A 20,493-nucleotide genomic window follows, 5' to 3' on the forward strand; every position below is an offset into this window, starting at 1 on the left:
AATATTCCCCAGCTGTGCTTCTGACTAATGATATTAGAAGTGAGTCCATTTCCTGTTCTGCAATATATTTTCATTTTTGTTACAATGAACACAAATGGGGGTGTTATCCTCCAAATCTAGAATCAGTTTTTGGTTCCCAGAGGTTACTCACGGTAGGAACTCCTGATGGAGCTGAAGGCTGTGAAACAGGAACTACGGGTGAGGCAGCTGCTTCTCCTTTGGGAACTTTTGGGGGCACAGGAACTCCAGGCTTCTGGAGGTAAAAAAACAGCCAATCAATTATGATTATTGGGATGGTTCTTTAGTTTTAGTACATTAAAAAAGGTCCCAAAAGAATGTCCTTATATATAAAATAATGGATTTTGATTATTAAGATGCTCCTATCAGTTTAAATATCTCAAAAAAATTAAGTTCCCAAATAGCTCTAGGAACATGTGGAGCATTTCACAATATCTGTCTCTTAGAAAAGTGAGTTTTAGGCCCCTAGGAAGTGAGTTCCTCATCACAAAAAAGGCCTCTCATGGGACTAAAATGGTTCAGAAGGAATCTAGAAATGGCAAAATGTCTCTTAATAATCCTAGAAGCTATATGGGAGCCAAACATTTGATAATTTTGTGAAGAGTATGTTGGGAGAGGGAAACCATCCAACATATCCTTGGAAGATAATACAATCTCCAGCTTCTAATAGCTGTCCCTTCTGCAGCAAAGATAAAGTAGAAAACTGCTATGTATGTATGTATGTATTTTATTTTATTTCATTTCGATACCACTTTTTTCACCCCTGGGATGACTCAAAGCGACTCACAGCATAGTAAATCGCTAAATTGAATGCCTCACGAAAAAGTAAAATACACCACATATCTAAAATAACATATAATTATAGATTAAAACCATTCAACTATAAAACATCGAACATAGACATAAACATAAAACATTAGGAAGAACTTCCTGACTGTGAGAACTGTTCAGCAGTGGAACTCTCTGCCCTGAAGTGTGCTGGAGGCTCCTTCTATGGAGGCTTTTAAGTAGAGGCTGGATGGCCATCTGTTGGGGGTGCTTTGAATGCGATTGTCCTGCTTCTTGGCAGTGGGTTGGATTGGATGGCCCATGAGGTCTCTTCCAACTCTATGATTCTATGACTCTAGCCATTGCACAATCCCGAGGTTGTCATTTAACTACTTCATCTCACTCCCCAACACTTGCTTGAAAAGACACATTTAAAGTTGTTTTCGAAATGCCATGAGGAAGGGGGCTGATCTTATCTCAATGGAGAGTTCCACAGCTGAGGGGCCACCACCAAGAATGCCCCTGTCATCTGTCCCCAACAGTCATTCAAATGGACTCTCATTATGCGACTGGTATATGCCCCTGCCCTTGGCACATCCACACCTTGTCTTCAGTAGAGATCACAAACCCCTGGTGTTAGGAAGAGGCAAAATAGCAATCCAATGCTTAAATCTTGCCTCCCTTATCTTTAGTTATTGAATTTTTACACAATAGATATTAAGATAGGGCTATTTTTTTTTTAAAAAAAGGGAACCTACCACAGATGAATCCGTAGGTTTAGATGGTTTCAACACTTCTGCAGGAGGAGCAGGACTATCAAAGTCTTTTGAAAACTCATCAATTAGGTCGGATTCACTAATAGGCTGTAAAAGAAAGAAGAAAAGTGTGATGCAGGGTAATTGGGTGAATTTCAAAAAGAGAACTACAAAATTGTCATTTATGAAATAATAAGTCAAAGCACTAAAGGTAATGTGGAAATAAAGAAAACAGTCATACAGTTTGTGGGAAAGACAGCTTGAGTTGTAGCCTCTGACTAGAAAATCAATATATAATCTGGACAAGTTATTTGGCACAACAATAGCAAATAGTACAAGTCTGGGCGCACTACTGTGCATATTAATATGTGTGCATGTTTGCCAGAACCATCATCTTGATTTGATTCATTTATATTAGAACTACTGCATCAATAAAACCAAAATTGAACCATATAATGAGAAAAGCTTTGAAATACTGACAGAGAGATGATTGGATGAAATACTTTAAGTACAATGACAGAACAAAAAAAAAACATTCCTATAAAGGCAGAACATTTAATTCTGAATGTTAAGACTTCAGTCTGCAGTAAAAGCTATAGTCATAGAAAATAATAGTTCAGTTTGACCATTTTATTTGCCATGCAACTAATGAAAAGTAAATCAAGAAGGTATAATTGGCAACCTTAGGTTTTTCTTCAGGTTCTGGCACCAGAGGCTTCCCATCTTTATCCTAAAAAGTGAAAGAAAAATGTTAACTGTACAGTGAATATATGTGTGTGTGTGTGTGTGTGTGTGTGAGAGAGAGAGAGAGAGAGAATATGTGTCTATAGTGATAATAGTGTATGTGTGTGTGTGTGTGTATATACACACACACACACACACACATATATTCTCTCCAAAGCATTACATGCATTCCCCACAATGAAAAGGCTTTCTTCCCAGTTTCTCTATTGAACATACTGGTAATCCTTTTTCAAATGCCACAGAGAAAATTAAGCACATACAATCAAATGTTAAAAGAAGAAGGAGGAGGCTAAAACAGGGGTAGACAACCTAAAGTGTTCATTACAGAGAGGTGTTTTCAATGTCTCTGCCTTATGACATGCAGTGAAACAATGAGGTCAGAAAAATGAAAATTAGGATGGTGCCAGGATATTTATTTGTGTCTGCTATGTATTGCCTGAGAGGTGAAGTCAGGTTGGTGACCTGTGTCTTGCCTTAACACGTAATTTGGGATTCTGGCAAGACTATACGCTCTTAATGTATTTTGAAATGCATGACAGAAATGCATCTATTTCCTTGTTAGTAAAAAGTGTAATGGTGACTGTGTCTTGCCCTTTCCCACCCTCAAAGTATTTAACCCATATCCTTCCTCCCAGCTTGACCAATTATGAAAGATAGTGGGAACTGTAGGCAAAAACATCAGGTAGCAGGCAACAGTCCCTAATCATTACATATATAAAATATGCACCTATAATTCTAATGTTTTTCTTTCTTTCTTTTTTATTAAACAAAAGCTAAACTATAATGAGCCTATAAAAACTTATAATGAACCTACAGTATTTGGATATTAAGATCTACAGGAGAGAACCTCCTAAGAATACCACTGCCAATGGAGCCTCACTTGATGGGCAAACAAGGAAGCCTTCTTCTCTGTTGTTCCACAGAATGGGATGGGATGTAGGTAATCATTTTTCACATTCACAGTTAATAGCTGGATATTACATATTTTTCATCTTTTTTTCAATTGTTTACTACTATACAGTGATAATAAAGCTATATTAGGAAACCTTTCAGTTTTTATCTTCATAATATCTTCTGTTTCTTTAAATACTTTCCCCCCAAAATTACTTACATATTTACATTGCCACCACATATGTATATGTTCCCATTTCTTGACATCCCCTCCAACAATTTGTAAAGTGATTTTTGTTAATATCAGCTATTTTTACTCGTGTTGTATACCATTTTCATATTAATTTATAATAGTTTTCTTTTACACATATTGATACGTTTTTAAAATGTCTTTGTTCCCATAGTTGTGTCCATTCCATATTACTTATTTTTATTTATTTATTTATTATTCAAACTTATATGCTGCCACTCCCCTAGGGCTCGGAGCAGCTTACAAAACAAACAGGAATCCAACACAAATTAAAACAACAGATCAAAGGTCAAAAGCCTGTTGAAACAAATATGTCTTACAAGCCCTGCGGAAGGCTGATAAGTCCCGCAAGGCACAAACTTCTGGTGGCAGAGTGTTCCAGAGCGATGGCGCCACTACTGTAAAGGCTCTGCGTCTAGTTGCTGTTAGACGCAAGGTTTTAAAACTGGGAACTTCCAATAAATATTGGTCCTCGGAGCGGAGAGATCTCTGGGGTTGGCAGGGGGTGAGGTGGTCTTTGTGGGTTTTTTTTTTTTTTAAAAAAAATGCTTTTTAAAACTTTATCATAATATTTTGTGTGTGTATTTTGTTTCTGCCTTTGCAATGTGCCATTTTGGCTCCCATAATGAAAAAAGGGCAGGAATAAGTAAATAAAAAGAAAGAAATTGTAACAATGGTCTTGGTTTCATCGTTACATTCATATTTTGGAGTTGTTTGTTAGCTACATTCTGCCCACTCCTTTTTTTTTTAGGTTAAAGGGGTAATAAAATATAATGAACACGTTTTACAACTGTTGTGGGTGTCAAGGTAAGTTCGGAAAGACATCAGTGAGCTTCCTCAGAAAGAAGGAGACAGCTGTATGAAAGGGATTCCTGTCCGTGTTCCCTTGCCTATCATCACTGGTTATACAAGGAGAACAAACTGTAATGCAATACTCTCCCATCTTATGCAGCACAGAAGGTCCTATATCTAAATCTTCAGACGACTGCAAGCACAAGCATCAAGGAAGCTATTTCCTATTTTTGGCTTGCCTGGAGCCCCCTCCTAGGAACTTCCAAAATTTTACTACACTCCCTTAAAATGATGGCCTGTTGATCCCAAATCTGTCCTACCCCAGCTAAGAATATGAGTAAAAAGAGCTCTCCCTTGTTAAAGCGTCATCAACTAGTGTTAAAATCAGAAACTTTTCCCTTAATGTGAGTTCAATATGGCAAAACTTAGGAAAAATGAACATTAAGGTAATGCGGGTTAAGACATAGAACGCCCTAATCAATTTAATATTCTAAAACTGAGCCATACCTGAAAAAGAGATGAATTTATAACAAATACAATAAAATGTGATAAAAGCATTACCAAGGTTGGTTTTAATCTGTATTCTGGAGGAATTGTATCATCATCTTCCCCAGGTTTCTTCTCCCTTCTTTCTTTGGCCTTTGGCTGAATAAAAGAATAATAAAATAATCACATTGTATCAACCCTCATGGATTTTTGTTCCTGAATAATAAATAGTAAAGGTGTGCAATTCGGCCAAAAAGGCATGCCATTTTGGGGTCCATTTACGGCTAACCCCCTGTTCTGTTTACTGCGAAGTTACTCGAATCGTGAGGGGTGCTGGCTACAATGGGAAACTTTAAAAGCTCAACCTTCAGTCATTTTAAGGCGTATCTGCATGAAACATACTTCAGTTTTAGACCCCACCTACAACTGCAGGCCTGCAAAGTTTCAAAACAATTCATCAATCTACTGGTTTTTTAGAATTGTTTTAAGTTTTCACCATAACATTTTAAAAAATAAGACAAATTGCAAGAGAGGGTTCTGGGAATTGTAGTTGCCGGTTGTGTCCATTCTCAGCCAATCAGTACATGGGCACAACCAGGCTTTTTATTAGCTGAGAAACAGAGAGAAAGAGAGAGAAACTTCAACTCCCATCATGCTCCAAGAGGAACTCAGAGACCTTTTCAATGCCCACCCCATGTAAGTGCTGCTGGGAAAGCGAGTTCCCAGCAGGTCCCTCTCTGGAGAACTTTCCAAAAAGAAACGGAGGAACACTACTGCTGCTGCTGGAGAGAGAGAAAAAGACTCTGGCCTGCAGTAATCCTATCTTCTCCAGAAGTCCCACCAGATCCCTACCTCAGGTATATTGTGCCTAAGTCTATCCTCTCCAGTAGCTGATAAAATCTGGCTCTCTCAATCCGTTTTGCAGAGTTTTTCAGTTCCCTCCTACCCAGTCCGTTTTTGGAGAGTATATTAAATGGACCACTGAATATAATAATTCATTTTTGTTCAAACTGGGACCAAGCCTAATAGGTGGCTAGGAGTAGGGCTGGAGGAAATATCCTGAAAGAGATTTTTTTACACCTTTGGATTTCCTTCCAATTTTTGTTCTTCATCTAGTAACTTGTGCCACTAATTAATCATTTTTTTAAAAAAATCCATACATTTAAACTATTTTTAAAATTAACAGAATGCAAGATAAAGGACACTTGTGTGTATTACAAACTCAAGAAAAATGTCCTGCCTTACAACAAGAAAAACATTCCAAAAATTGCTCTAAATGATCACTTTTATAATCAGAAAAAAAACCCCAATGTGTCTCAAGCTTTGGCAACTTTTGAGACATTGTGTTTAAATAGGAAGAAAATCTCTCTTTTGAAAAGCTTTCACTACATTTGAAAATTTTATAAATAAAAATATCCTTTTAGAGTCCTTTTAGGGTATTTTCACCTTGTTTTTACTAATACATCCTATGGTAACAACCTTGTGTTTGGCTTGGAGATTCTATCAATGCTTATCAACTTTAGACATTGTTCATTTCAACAGGTACATGCTGAACAGACTTTCAATGTTGATATCAAAATCAATAAGATTAAAGTACTAGGGATGTACATGTGCACAGTTCCTTAACAATTAATGGAACTTCACAACCTCTGAGGATGCCTACCACACATGTGGGTGAAACATCGGGAGAGAATGCTTCTGGAACATCACCATACAGCCCAGAAAACTCACAGCACTCCAATTAATGGAAGTGCCTCCTAGAGAGATGAACTCCTCCCTGCTGTCTCCAGATCCCTTAAAAACCTTCCTCCAGGCAAAGTTTTGAAGTGGAATGGAAGACTGCAGGGAGTGAGGAAGTCTGCTGTGGTGTTACATTTAGGTCTCTGCTAGCACTAATGAAAAATAAAATAACACACACGGAGTATCTGGCAGATAGCAGATGGTTTCATTTTTTTCTTTGTAAACAATACCTCTTCAACTTCTACAATGGAACTAAGATCAACTTCAGGTTCTGGCTCTGGCATCCCAAGGGTATCCACAAGTGCATCCAAGGCAGCCATGTCACCAATCTGCGTTATATAAGAAAATTATGCATTTTAAAAATATGGGAGATGCTATATTATACCTACAAGCATATTGAGATTATTAGGACTGATGTTGTAGCATTAAACTGAGAGAGAGAATAGTTACAACATCACAATGCGGGTAGATGGCCTAAACGACCTAAAGACATCAGATCCTATCTGATCTGGAAAGCCAAGTAGGATGAGACCTTGTTGGTACTGGAATGAGAGACTGTTGATGAATATCAGCTGCTGTAGGCTATATTTCAGAAGAACCAACTGGCAAAACCACTTCTATGTATTTTTCACCTAAGAAAACCCTTTGAAATTCATGGGGTCAACATAAGTTATAGAAGCATAGAGTTGGAAGAGACTCCCAAGGTACATCAAAGCACTCAAGATAGATGGCCATCCACCCTCTGTTTAAAAGTTGAGATGTAGCTTGAAAGCATAAATACACAAGTAAGTCAATAAACTGCATTTCTTTTGCAATTAATATATGAAACTGGCTTGAGCAACATACCTTAATCTGATCCTCATTTTTGAAGTTAGAAATAAATTACATATATACTCAAGTATAAGCCAACCTGAATATAAGCCGATATATTTACCACAAAAAACCTAGGAAAACTTATTGACTCGAGTATAAGCCAAGGTTGGGAAATGCAGCAGCTACGAATAAATTTCAAAATAAAAATAGATACCAATAAAATTACATTAATTGAGGCATACAGCTTCTCCTCTCCTCTCAACCTAGATGAGAGGCTGCGCACCTTCCTCTCCTCCTCTCTCAGCACAGAGATCCAGCTGGGTTGCTGTGCCAAAAGGGGAGGAGGAACGCAGCTGGTAGAAGCCCTGCAAAGGGCTTCTTTCAGTCCCATGCCTTCCCGCCAGGACCCTCACTTGAGTATAAGCCGAGGGGTCCTTTTTCAGGATAAAAATGTGGCTTCTAACCACCTCAGATAAATATGGCATACAAATACAATATATTGATATGTCATCCGCAAACCAGATCAACAATTGGGTCACACCGTCTACAGAAAACCCACACACACAGATAGATATCTACATAAAAACTCCAACCATCACCCAAGTCAAAAAAGAAGCACCATTAAAGCCTTGGCAGACCGTGCAAAAAGAATCTGCGAACCCCACCTCCTCCAAGATGAACTGAACCACCTCAACTGGGCTCTCCAGGCCAATGGATACTCCACCTCAGACATCAGAAGAGCTGCAAGACCAAGAACAAGCCACGAGAGTCAAGATGAAGATCCACCCAGAGGAAAAGTGTTCCTGCCATACATCAAGGGAACCACTGATCGCATAGGGAAGCTGATGAGGAAATACAACATACAAACAATCTACAAACCCACCAAGAAAATCCAACAAATGCTACGTTCAGCAAAGGACAAGAGGGATCCTCTCACCTCTGCAGGAGTCTGCCGTATACCATGCAGCTGTGGACAAGTCTACATAGGGACCACCAAACGCAGCGCCCAGACACGCATCAAGGAACATGAAAGGCACTGCAGACTACTTCAACCAGAGAAGTCAGCCATAGCAGAGCACCTGATGAACCAGCCTGGACACAGCATATTATTTGAGAACACAGAAATGCTGGACCACACCAACAACCACCATGTCAGACTACACAGAGAAGCCATTGAAATCCACAAGCATGTGGACAATTTCAACAGAAAGGAAGAGACCATGAAAATGAACAAAATCTGGCTACCAGTATTAAAAAACTCTAAAATTATAACAGCTAAACAACAGAGAGGAAAAAAACCAGGCACAGATTAACACCTCCCAGCAACAGAATTTCCCAGGCTCAGGCAGGCCTTCAAATGCTAATGAAGGTGATCAGCCAAACATTCACACCTAACTGCAGCAGGGAAGAGCTCCTTGCCCCACCCCAGCCATTCCACAGATATATAAACCCATTTTTCCTACTTCCAACAGACCTCACAACCTCTGAGGAAGCTTGCCATAGATGCAGGCGAAACGTCAGGAGAAATGCCTCTAGAACATGGCTCTATAGCCCGAAAAAACCCACAAGAACCTAGTGATTCCAGCCATGAAAGCCTTCGACAATACAATATATTGATATGCTAAATGCTTCTAATCTCAGTAGACAGCTGTAAGAGTGATGTTGTAATGAAACTTAAACAGCAAAAACACAGAGGCCTGGCCAATACAAAATGCATACTATGAAAGCAACTAAGTTTAATTTATCAGATATAAAAGGAAATGCAATCACATCCTGACTTCAACAAGCAATGTAGTTAACAAGGACACATGCTTAAAAAAAGCCCAATGATCTATTTAAGAAATTTCCTGGGGCTATCACAAGACATTTTATACGAACAGACTATTTTAAATTTGGCCTCAACTCTTTCAGATATTCATTACAGACTACAACAATATACAAGCTGAAATTATTTTGAAATGAATAGTTAATTCTTTTTTAAAAATGTTAGCCCATATCTCTCTTCTATAACACTGTGTGTACCATGCATGTCTGGCTTTGTATACTTACAATCTACTACTAACATTTTAAATCAATTTAGGCCATTAAGCAAGAGGCATGTTGGACGAGAATAGCAGAGGAAGTCATTTTCTTTCAACAGGATCCACTCCAATCTCCCCAGGTTTAAAAATATGGTGAATAACCAACATGGTTTACATTAATGGTACCCAGCGTTTGACTTTTTGGATTTCATTATTTGAATATCTTCTTCATAAATTCCTCAATTATGAAAAAAAACTTTTGTTATTTGCTCTATTGACGAGGAGGGCTATTTTTGTGGCTGAATTTTGCTATGATCAAGGACGCCCAGCATAATTCTGTGGTCAACTTCTGCCAGATATTGACCAACTAGAGGACCAGAGTTCCTCAAGAGGACACTTCTCTAGGCATCTGCATGTCCCCCAGCACGATTCTATGGCCAACTTCTGGTGGATGTTAACCACAGAGTAATGCTAGAAGATGTACAAATACCTAAATAAATGTTTTATCAGGTAGAAAAACCAGGTTCTTGGATTCACAATTTTCTCACTTTCACAGGTTAAAAGGTCATGAAAGATTCAACAAGTATCTTTTGAACAATTAAGAATATTTCCTATACAAAAAGAATATACCTCTTCCAATTTTGGTTTCTTCTCTTTGGGAGGAGCTGCACTTTTAGCTAAAGTGGCAGATTCCGCTAGTAAAAGATCACTTTCTTCCGCAGGCTTTTTCTGTAACAAAAACAATTGAAATTCATTTCAATATCAGGAAAAAACCTATTAAAATAGTCATTTATGTTTTTAATGTTTTGGCTTAAATTGGAAAGGTAGCAAAACCAGTACCTCTTTTGGCGCAACACTCTTCTCTCCAGCAGGTAACGCAGGACTGGAAGCAAAATCAGATGACAGAGCATCCGCAAGGTCATCATCTGTCATGGTTGGCTACATTAAAAACAAAAAATGAGTTATGCTTATACTATTTACCCAATAGCTGCTTAGAACCTGTGGGCATTTCACTTAATTAGCTTAGAGGTGTATATAGGTTGCTGCTTCCTGAAATGAAAATAACAGCTGTTCCTTCAAGAACTATAATAGCAGTAAATAACAGAGGGAAAGATGACTCCCTCCCATTGTCACAGTGGCTTATGTATCAAATTCTCCACTGCCACTCACTCTGAAACAGCAAAAGAAAGAACAACAGAACATAGGAACGCTTTGTTTTTCCTACAGAGATACCTTTATGTCCTGGGATTGTTAACCATTACTAGTGATGGGCTTCTTTTTACCCAGAATTATTTGCTGAGAATAGCTTGCTGAACTAAAATACAGTATGACCCCCATATCCATGGTATCTGCAGTTTCATTTATCCACTTTTGACAAAATATGGTTGTTGTAGGCATCTTAAGATCCACCAGCCTAACTCTTTGATATTTTTGACTAAAGGTCCTTCATTTCAATAGGATTCATGATTACCTGGGGTTTTGAGTATCTACACAAAGTCTTAGAACATATCTCCAATGGATATAGGAGCCATATTATATGACATTTCAATTAACTCTTTCATTAAAAAGTGCTACAATATTTTTCAGTGTTCTTCTAGAACAGTGGTTCCCAACCTGTGGTCTGTGGACCAGCAAGAACAAAAATATGGTTCACAGCCCCACCATTACTACACTGTTGCCTCAAAACAATGTGGCAACAAGAGTGATTGGTCTCGCGAAACCCTCTTATAGTGCCGAGGCAAGAGGGATGTCGGGAGGGGAGAGTCTGACTAACCACGAAAGATTACTACTATCACATCAGCTCTAGATTATTAAATATGGTTTTCTGTGGGTGAAGAGATGGCGACTACTGGATGGCTCCAATAGCTGCTTGCAGGTTTGTCCTATGAACCTCCACATCAGTTTTGTCTTATGACCCTTCACAGACAAAATGTGGTCTAAAGATCTTCAATCAAGAGTGCAGCAACCATTTAACACCACACAAAGGGTAGGAATGTCTTTTGTGGATATCTATATCAACTTCTTAGGATGTTTGCCACTATTTCTACTGGAAACTAAGTGAAGACATGATATGTCAACGTTAACCATGAATAATACTAAAAACTATTTAATCCATGGACTGTTACAGTCAAGCTATCTGAATCATAAATATAATTATAATAACCAAGACTGTTCAAGTACAGCAGGATAATACATAATAGTAATAGTAATAATAAAAATAAACAACTTTTTTATATCCCGCCACCATCTCCCAAAAGGGACTTGGGGTGGTTTACAAGACAATGTGGTGCAGTATATAACATAAACAATACTTGAATATAAACCAATATTACATAAAAATTATAAAACAACCATTATCAGCACATAAAATAAAATAAAATAACACAATTTAAAATGCAAAACTATCAGTAGTTAAAACTAGTTGCCATCAATTTACACTAAAGTGCCACATTGTCAACCTCATATGGGCTAATTTCAGCCTACTTGAGGCCAAAAACCTGCTAAAAAATCCATGTTCGGAAAGATTCAATGGTGGGGGCTAATCTAATCTCCTTTGGGAAGGTATTCCAGAGTCGGGGAGCCACTACAGAGAAGATCCTCTCTCTCGTCCCCACCAACTGCGCTTGAAACGGTGGTGGGACCAAGAGAAGGTCCTCCCTTGCCGATCTCAAAGGCCATGCCCAATCATAGAAAGAGATGCAGTCTCAAAGATAGGTTGGACCCAAAGCATACAGGGCACTGTAGGTAATAACCAGCACCTTGAATTGAGCCCGGAAAGTTGTCGGAAGCCAGTGGAGCTGCCTTAGTAGGGGCAGAGTATGTTCCCTATAGCTAGCTCCAGTTAGTAATCTTGCAGCCGACCTTTGTACTAACTGCAGTTTCCGAACCATATTCAAAGGCATCCCCACATAGAGTGCATTACAGTAGTCAATTCTGGATGTAACTAAGGCATGGACCACGTTGGCCGAGTCAGGCTTTTCGAGGTACAATTGCAGCTGACGCAAAAGTACTGGCGTACTGAGTTGGACAATTCCAAACTAGATTAGTCATGCATGAAAGATTTCATTGGGAGTAAATTTGCCTGATTGGGATAAAAAACAGACTAATGTAAAAGCAGTCCTTTAAGAAACAGTTATAATTTTCTGTTTTCAATTTTTTGATATTTAAACTCACCATACCTGAGATTTATCTGTTGCTGGTGGTGGAGGGACTACTTTGTCATCTCCTTTACTCTGAAAAACAAAATCAATTAGTGATGAGTACCAATATGCAGCAGAGAAAACGTATTAGGTAGACTTTGTGACCTCTGACTTACCTCCAATAGTTTTCTGTACTCTGGAGGGATGGAGCTCTCTCGTTTGCCCAATTCTTCTATATATAAGGAAGATAGAGGGCCCTCCTGCATCAAATAAAGTATTGTCAGTTTTCTCGAAATCAACAAACCAAATTTATATAAGAGAAAAGGACAACAAAAGTTTCACTTAATGTGAATCCCCCACTGTGTATGGAACCAAGTAATCATGGTTTATTTCTATCCTTATGTTTGGTTTTGAAAGACCAATCTTGTGTTTTAAAGTGCTACTTAAAAATACTAGAGATCTGCAGTGCTAATGGAAACATCTGCTCTTAAGCTGGTCTTTGAATTGGGAAGAAATCTCCATTTATACCCATAAGTAATTTCCTGCCCCTAGAACAGAAGAATGTTGCCAGGATCATAACAAAAAAGGAAACATTTTCCCTATTAGATCACCTAAAACCAATGCAGTAATTAAACACTTTCATTCTGTGCGTATTTCTATTTTTTGTAAAAACAACAAAAACAAACAAACAAACCCCAAAGAAACAAACACACCTCTGATTGTTGAAATCCAAACTTTTAAAAAAAACTTGATATGTTGTTGAAACACCATTGTGGCTAGAATAAACCACAGTTCAAGGTTTGTGAGTAGCAGGTAACTGTGGTTTGTTCTCATTTGAAAAATGGAAACGTGATAAATGGATCTTTTTCTCTACCCTTTTCTTGATCACGGAAAAGATGGGTGCAAGGCTATTGTACAGTCTCATTCAAGGGAGTAATAAAAACTACACTTTAGATTTAAAATAGTCCCTTTATTAGTTTTTTTTGGAGCCCTATTACTTTTATCTTCCTATGAAACCTTGATTGTTACTTGACCTCTCTGTTTTCTACAATCTAAATTTAGAAAAGCATGTAATCACCCTTTCAACACCACTGTAATGGTATGTGCCAGCCCTTTCAGTAACTTAAGAAGCAACTGAATGCAACTCCAGACCTGCTTACTTTCCTTCCAAGGAGAGGGTCAAGGGGTGAAAATGAAACTGTGAATCAAGGAAATGATCACTGTATGAGAACTCACAACTGGAAAAAGAAGGGATGGAACTAGACCTATATATAGCCTTATGCTGGCCAACTCAGGACATACTGGAAGTGACAATATTTGTATGTTTCTATAAAACAGGCATCAAAAACTCCTCCCATGGATAACAAATGTATTGAACTGAATGTGATTATGTGGAAAAATAATGTAATACCTATGCTACAGCCCATCTAAGTTTTATTAAAATATATTCATTCTTTGTATCTTAAAAAAATTCTTGTAACTTTACTTTCCAGATAACCCGTGTATATGCATGTAAACATGGACAAAATGCAGGGTTAATAAATTAGATGCCATAATTTGATAGAGAAATCCCATACCGAAATTTGCGGTCCAGTAAATGCTGGAGGTGTTGGTTGACTTTCTTCAGGACTTCCAAGTGTATCTATTAAATCATCTAAGGCAGCATCTAAGTCAGACTAGACAACATACAGATTATTTATTTTCTTACAAAAATTGCAGTTTATTCCTGAAGTATGAATTTAAAACTTTTGCCTACCTTCGGCACTGTCTGCTTGAATAGAAAACTTTGAACATTTAAAAGTTCTCATTTAAATGTCAATGAGAGTGTCCAGAATTGCACAAAGCCTATGTTTATGCACTTTATAAATATAAATCAATCTAAAACAGTCTCAACAACAAAGTCCCAAGAAATGATAGTAAAACCAATGAACAGGGAAGTTATATCGAAGAGATGCTATTTTTCTGCTCCTCAGCAGAACTTACCCTTTTTGCTGGTTTTTTAAACAGATAATCCAAACTAAATATTAAATTCTGGAAATTCTACTGCTGAGAAGACCGAACAACAAAATAAAATGCTTGCCTAAATAATTTTGCCAGGATATTGCTCTCCTTACCACTTGACCACATTTAAGCAAGTAGTACACATCACTCTCTACACAAAATGCTCCTGAAATGTTTACTCCTTATGCAACTTTCAACAGTCAAGCCATTCCACAAATGTTTATTTGGCTGAATGTTTCTGGTCTAGTCACTGATCCTTGTAAAGAAAATTGACCTGACTCTACTGCTACACAGTATTAAAGTAAGTTCAAACTAAAACATTTTGCTCTTTTTTTGATCAGGGTTATTTAAATAATTTTGAGTAACCCTAACCAAAAGCAAGAGAAATCCAGTCATAAATATACAGTAAAAGTGTGTTGTTGAAGGTTTTCATGGCCAGAATCATTGGGTTGCTTTGAGTTTTTCAAGCTGTATGGCCATGTTCTAGAAGCATTCTCTCCTGACGTTTCACCCACATCTATGGCAGGCATCCTCAGAGGTTGTGAGGTCTGTTGGAAACTAGGCAAGTGGGGTTTACATATCTGTGGAACATCCAGGGTAGGAGAAAGAACTCTTGTCTGTTTGAGGCAAGTGTGAATGTTGCAACTGATCACCCTCGTTAGTACTGAATAGCCCTGCAGCTTCAAAGCCTGGCTGCTTCCTGCCTGGGGGAGTCCCTTGTTGGGAGGTGATTAGCTGGTCCTGATTGTTTCTTGTCTGGAATTCCTCTATTTTCTGAGTGTCGTTCTTTATTTGCTGTCCTGATTGTAGGGTTTCTTTTAATACTGGTAGCCAGATTTTGTTCAATTTCATGGTTTCCTCCTTTCTGTTGAAACTATTCACATGCTTGTGGATTTCAATGGAAACAGCCAGGCTTTAAAGCTGCAAGGCTATTCAATGCTAATCCAGGTCATCAATTGCAACATTCACACTTGCCTCAAACAGGCAAGAGTTCTTTCTCCCACCTTGGACATTCCACAGATATATAAACCCCACTTGCCTAGTTTACAATAGACCTCACAACCTCTGAGGATGCCTGCCATAGATGTGGGTGAAACATCAGGAGAGAATGCTTCTGGAACATGACTATTCAGCCTGGAAAACTCACAGCATGCCATACAGTAGAAGGTTACTAAGGAATGGGCTACAAAAGTTTTAGCTACTGGATTATTCCATAATGAAAAGCTATGGAATGTGAAGCAAATCTAGGCCACATCTACACTGCCATATAATGCAATTTGAAACCACATTATATGGTTAGTGTAGACTTATATAATGAAGTTTATGACCATATAATGCAGTTTCAAATTGCATTATATGGTAGTGTAGATGGAACTTTAACCAATAGTAGAAGGAGAAGCAATAAAAGATGAGCAGGAGAGGAAGATTACTCATATGGGTAGTTTGAACCATTGAAGTTAAAATTGACCATTTATAGCATACTGTGCTGTATATATTTTACATAATTAGATAAATAAAACACTGCTCACCTTTTCGGCTGGTTTACTGTCTGCAGCGGCAGGAGTGGTGGCTGCCAATTTATTTTCTTTAACCTGAAAATAAAGAATGCATTTTTCAGAGCAAACGTATGATTACAGGTGCATTTGAGAAATATCACGTGCAACTAAACGCACCTCCACTGATGCAGCTGTTTTATCAGGAGCTGTAACTCCTCCGCCTGTGGCAGCAACAGCTGCTTGGCCAGCCAACGGCTTCTTGTCAGTTTTAACCTGAAGGGAAGGAAACAAAATGAGATAAACAGGTCTATATGAATTTTGCACAAGCTTTAAACATATAAGGCTGAAAAATGAAAATACAGTTGGGCCCGCAATATCTGTAGGTAACCTAGCATAGATTTAATTATACACAATGCTGTATATATGAATCTACGGTGGGGTACACACCAGCCACCACTCTATCGTTCAAAGGCAGGGTTCCTTCACAAGGCAGAAGTGATGTTTTTAATAGGAACTTGGGCATACATATTTTTCATATTTGTAGGTTGTCCTGGAATCAAGTCCCCATTGATACCCAAGGCTCATTGTAATCCCAATACAGATTATTAGATATGGACTTTCATTTCCATCCACAATGACATATTACATCTCAAGTATATTAGTAGTAGGCAACTTTACTGAAGCCCCTCTACCATTGTAATAAATATTGTGCAGATTTATATCGTTTTTTTTCCTTGGGATTACCTTTGGTACCATTCTTTAAGGTAGAGAATCAAATCCATGGTACTGACTTTTCCAAAGTAATTTAGTACCTAACATAATGGAATTTAATAGACTAAAACTTAAAACCAAATAAAATGGTACTCACTATCTCAAAAATCAGTTTGCATTAATGACAGTAGTTAGCTAAAAAACACAACTATTTTGGACTGATATAATTTCTAAACACATTTGCTCCACATAGAGTATCAACATTATAGCAAGAAATATTACCCAAGGACTACCAAATAACTACATGGGATCATATTAAGACATGTCTATCTATCTATCTATCTATCTATCTATCCATCCATCCATCTATCTAGCTATCTATCTATCTCCAGGCATTATGGAATCAGCTTTTTTAGTGACTTGAGAAACTGCAAGTTGCCTCTGGTATGAGTATTCCATCAAGGACTTGGTGTCACATGTGGACGGTGAAGCGGCAGCTCCCCCTGTGGCTGGAATAGAGCATACCCTTATGAAGCCAGAAAGCTGGAATGTTAAATTGCTTCTGTGTCTGTTTATATATGTTGTATGTCTAATGGCATTGAATATTTGCCATGTATATGTGCATTGTAATCCACCCTGAGTCCCCTGCAAGGTGAGAAGGGTGGAATATAAATACTGTAAATAAGAATAAATAATAATAAATATGAGATAATTGGCCATCTGCAAAGATGCTGCCTAGGGGATGCCCAGATGTTTTACCATCCTGTGGAAGGCTTCTCTCATGTCCACGTGTGGGAAGCTGGCGCTGACAGATGGGATCTCACTCCATCTCATGGATTTGAACCGTCAAACTTCAGGTCAGCAGTTCAGCTGGCACAAGGGTTTAACCCATTGCGCCACCACGGCTAAAATCAGCTAAAACATAGATACTTTGAGCAGTTAGTTGACTTTGGTGCATTTCCTCAAGTTACTGGGAGATTTTGATGTATTAAAGCAATCATTTAGAAAACTCTGTTCATTTTACTCAAATTAGATTACATTAGTACTTGCAGAGAATTGTGTTAAAACTTTATAAGCACAAAGAATGGAATCATATCCTTGTATATTAATGTATTACAGTAGTGTACACTCTGACAGTTTATCAAAGCCAATGTCCTATGTTAAACTTTATTAAAATGTCACAAGCCTATTGCTTTGATGCAACAAGCTAGCACAACTATCCCTCTGGAAATTTGTTAATTGTATGGGAAACTTGTTTATTATTAGCATGCTTTTATCTCTTGAGAAATGTCAACAATACAGGTCACTTGAATTGGTATAATGCTACTGTATTTTTGCACTGACCTGATAAAAACTGTATTCCACTTATTTATTCTCCCTCAATTTTTGGCATCAGTTATATATGCCACACAAGTGGTTTCTTCTAAAGAGTTTTCCACTTTTGTCTTACCTTTGCTTCTTCTTTTGATGTCAACTGCACTGGTGCCTTGTCCATCTGTGCAGGTTTTCCAGGACTCGGTGGTGTAGGTTGTGTTACCACAGAAGGTTTACTTGGGCTTTTTGCCTACAAACATATTTTGCTTGTTTATTATGAGTATCATTAAAATCTGTGTTAAAATGAATTGCAGTACTATAATGCATAAATAACTTACCCCGCCTGGGTCTTTCTGTTTCTCTTCAGGTGGTTGTTTAGTTTGAGAATCATCAGACTGTGTGTACACAAAGAGAAATATTAAAAATTAATTATAAACTGATCTTACTGGTTTTTCATGCAGAGGAATTTAATTTGCAAAATGCACAAAATACTAGTCAGCATTATATCATTTTGAGAGCCAACGCTATCCAAATGCGAAAAGCTAAACTTGCATCACATGGCTATAATTCTCAACACAACGACCTTAGAAATAGGGATGCCCAACGCAACTAATGCCTCTGCTCCCAATCAATGCACAGCTCTAACTGAGAGGGACACAATCCTTCCACACGATCAATGGAGATTACACTGAATTGAACCATACTTCTTTTTCATCTCTGAAATCTTCTGCCTTGCTTCCAGAATGGCAACTAAGATCCGTAGGGCTACATGACATAACTCTGGGGCAGGAAGTGAGGCATGTGGCTCTGTCCGATATTTTGGAACAATTCTGTGCATTTCACTTCCTGTTCAGCAACAGAGTGATTATGCTGCTTAGAAATAACCACAAAAGTGGGATTTCGAAGCTCTCTAAACATCATAATTCTGAGTCAAGGGGGGTACACACATTGTTTACATCATTTGCAAGCAATATGTGTGCCAGATATTTGCAATCTTTCAATAGATACATTTTTTATTATCTTCATCAAAAAGGAAAGGTAGGAGGGAAGGCCTGTGTAGTCCTTCCAGTAGTTCTTGTTCTGTTCTTGTAGTATTAGGTGGGGAACTAAAGCTCATCTGTGGACCTTGTTTCCAGAAAGTACCAAATTCATCTGATTTTTTTACAGGATTTTTTTTCTGAGGATATGCATTATTTTGCTATAAACATTTCCCAAGCCCTGTACCAAAGTGATGTGATACATATTGATAGTTTTGATCTGTACATAATATTTTACTCCTAGCTAACACTGTATTTCCCCCTTTAATTCATTTTTCAATTTGTTTGGATTTGATACCTTTTGGAAATAAACTCCATACCTGTGTTTTGCAGGTATTCTCAGCAAGTCAACTAGGTAGGCTCTGTTAGATTTTGTAATTTATATTTTTCTTATTTTCTTTTCAGTAATGTTAATGTAAATTGATTTATACATAAAATATAGTATATTAATATCCCTTTCAAGTACAGGAATTCTCAGAATGAAACTTCTGTGAATAAAGCTTCTGATCCCTTCGGGGAGAGGGGGCAGTCTATAAATAAAGTATTCTATCATTATTATTATTATTATTATTGGCTAAACTGACATGGTTTATATTTCACGTGTCTATATATTTAAATTTAGAATAAAAGGTTTGCTAAAACTTGACTTGCTCTTCTTTTTTGCAATGTACGAACCTATCCCCTTTCCTTCAATGCTATTTCCGCCTCTGTTACCAGTTTATTTTGTTAATCGATGTACACCTATAATCTGAAAATATTAAAACTTGTATTTCCCAAAGATCCTACTTTTCCCTAATCAAGATTATGAAACTTAACCCCCTATCTATATCATCATTAAAAGGAAGAAACCAAATTAATTAAATAAATAGGAACATACTGGCATTCAACTCAGACATGTGGAATTGGGCTGCCGAAGAACACAAGAGAAAAATGAATTTTTGAAAGGAGAAAATCCTGGTGTTTTTTTCTCCACCAAGTAATTGTTGTACAAGACAAACTGCAGAAAATGCTCACTTTTTCTTCCTGACTGCCAGGAAGCCCATTTTGACCTGGAAATTTTCCAAATATATTGGAATATTTTTCCATTCCTACTTTATGCGCTAAGCCAGCTAAAGCCAACTGCCAGGGCTGAAGGGAGCGCCTTGTCTTTCCAAAATCTGAAAAATACCTTCTTCACCTTGGAGGCAGAAATTCCATCACTTTTCTCAGGTCCTTTACTTTTTTAGGCTCAGAAGAGGCTTGTATTAAATAAAGAGGAAAAACAGGAATGGCGTTGGAAAAGTATGGTTAGTTTTAAAAGAGTCAGGAAAAAGTGGTGCTGAAGGAGGTCTTAGGGACTCGACTTTGGCCATCCTTGGAGTAGGCTCCATTCACTCACATTTAGAATAAAAACTGTGCCATCTTACCTTGACTAACTCAGCTGCTTTTTCAGATTCTGCCTTTAACTTTTGAGCTGCCTGCAATATAAACACAGTTTGAATTAGTAAAGCAAAAAAAGGCATAAAATTCACTTAAA

The 20,493-nt window shown here is 37.8% G+C and overlaps 1 protein-coding gene across 8 annotated transcripts in view; it reads right to left on the minus strand.

Moving 5' to 3' along the window:
* The window catches only part of CAST (calpastatin), a 90,337-nt gene that overhangs the window by 19,153 nt on the left and 50,691 nt on the right, over positions 1-20,493 (minus strand). For 7 of the 8 annotated variants that reach the window (XM_060761819.2, XM_060761818.2, XM_060761813.2 and 4 more), the window contains 15 exons: positions 20,384-20,434; positions 18,279-18,335; positions 18,077-18,190; positions 16,093-16,188; positions 15,949-16,011; positions 13,996-14,094; positions 12,595-12,678; positions 12,458-12,511; positions 10,119-10,217; positions 9,909-10,007; positions 6,675-6,773; positions 4,780-4,863; positions 2,224-2,271; positions 1,545-1,649; positions 152-253 (listed from right to left, as the gene is read on the minus strand). In XM_060761819.2, coding sequence (XP_060617802.2) covers positions 152-253; positions 1,545-1,649; positions 2,224-2,271; positions 4,780-4,863; positions 6,675-6,773; positions 9,909-10,007; positions 10,119-10,217; positions 12,458-12,511; positions 12,595-12,678; positions 13,996-14,094; positions 15,949-16,011; positions 16,093-16,188; positions 18,077-18,190; positions 18,279-18,335; positions 20,384-20,434 — 1,254 coding nt within the window. The remainder of the gene's footprint in view (positions 1-151; positions 254-1,544; positions 1,650-2,223; positions 2,272-4,779; positions 4,864-6,674; positions 6,774-9,908; positions 10,008-10,118; positions 10,218-12,457; positions 12,512-12,594; positions 12,679-13,995; positions 14,095-15,948; positions 16,012-16,092; positions 16,189-18,076; positions 18,191-18,278; positions 18,336-20,383; positions 20,435-20,493) is intronic. The other variant, XM_060761814.2, reaches the window with a different exon arrangement.

Source organism: Anolis sagrei, chromosome 2 (assembly GCF_037176765.1).
Source record: "Anolis sagrei isolate rAnoSag1 chromosome 2, rAnoSag1.mat, whole genome shotgun sequence".
Classification (NCBI taxonomy): Eukaryota; Metazoa; Chordata; class Lepidosauria; order Squamata; family Dactyloidae; genus Anolis; species Anolis sagrei.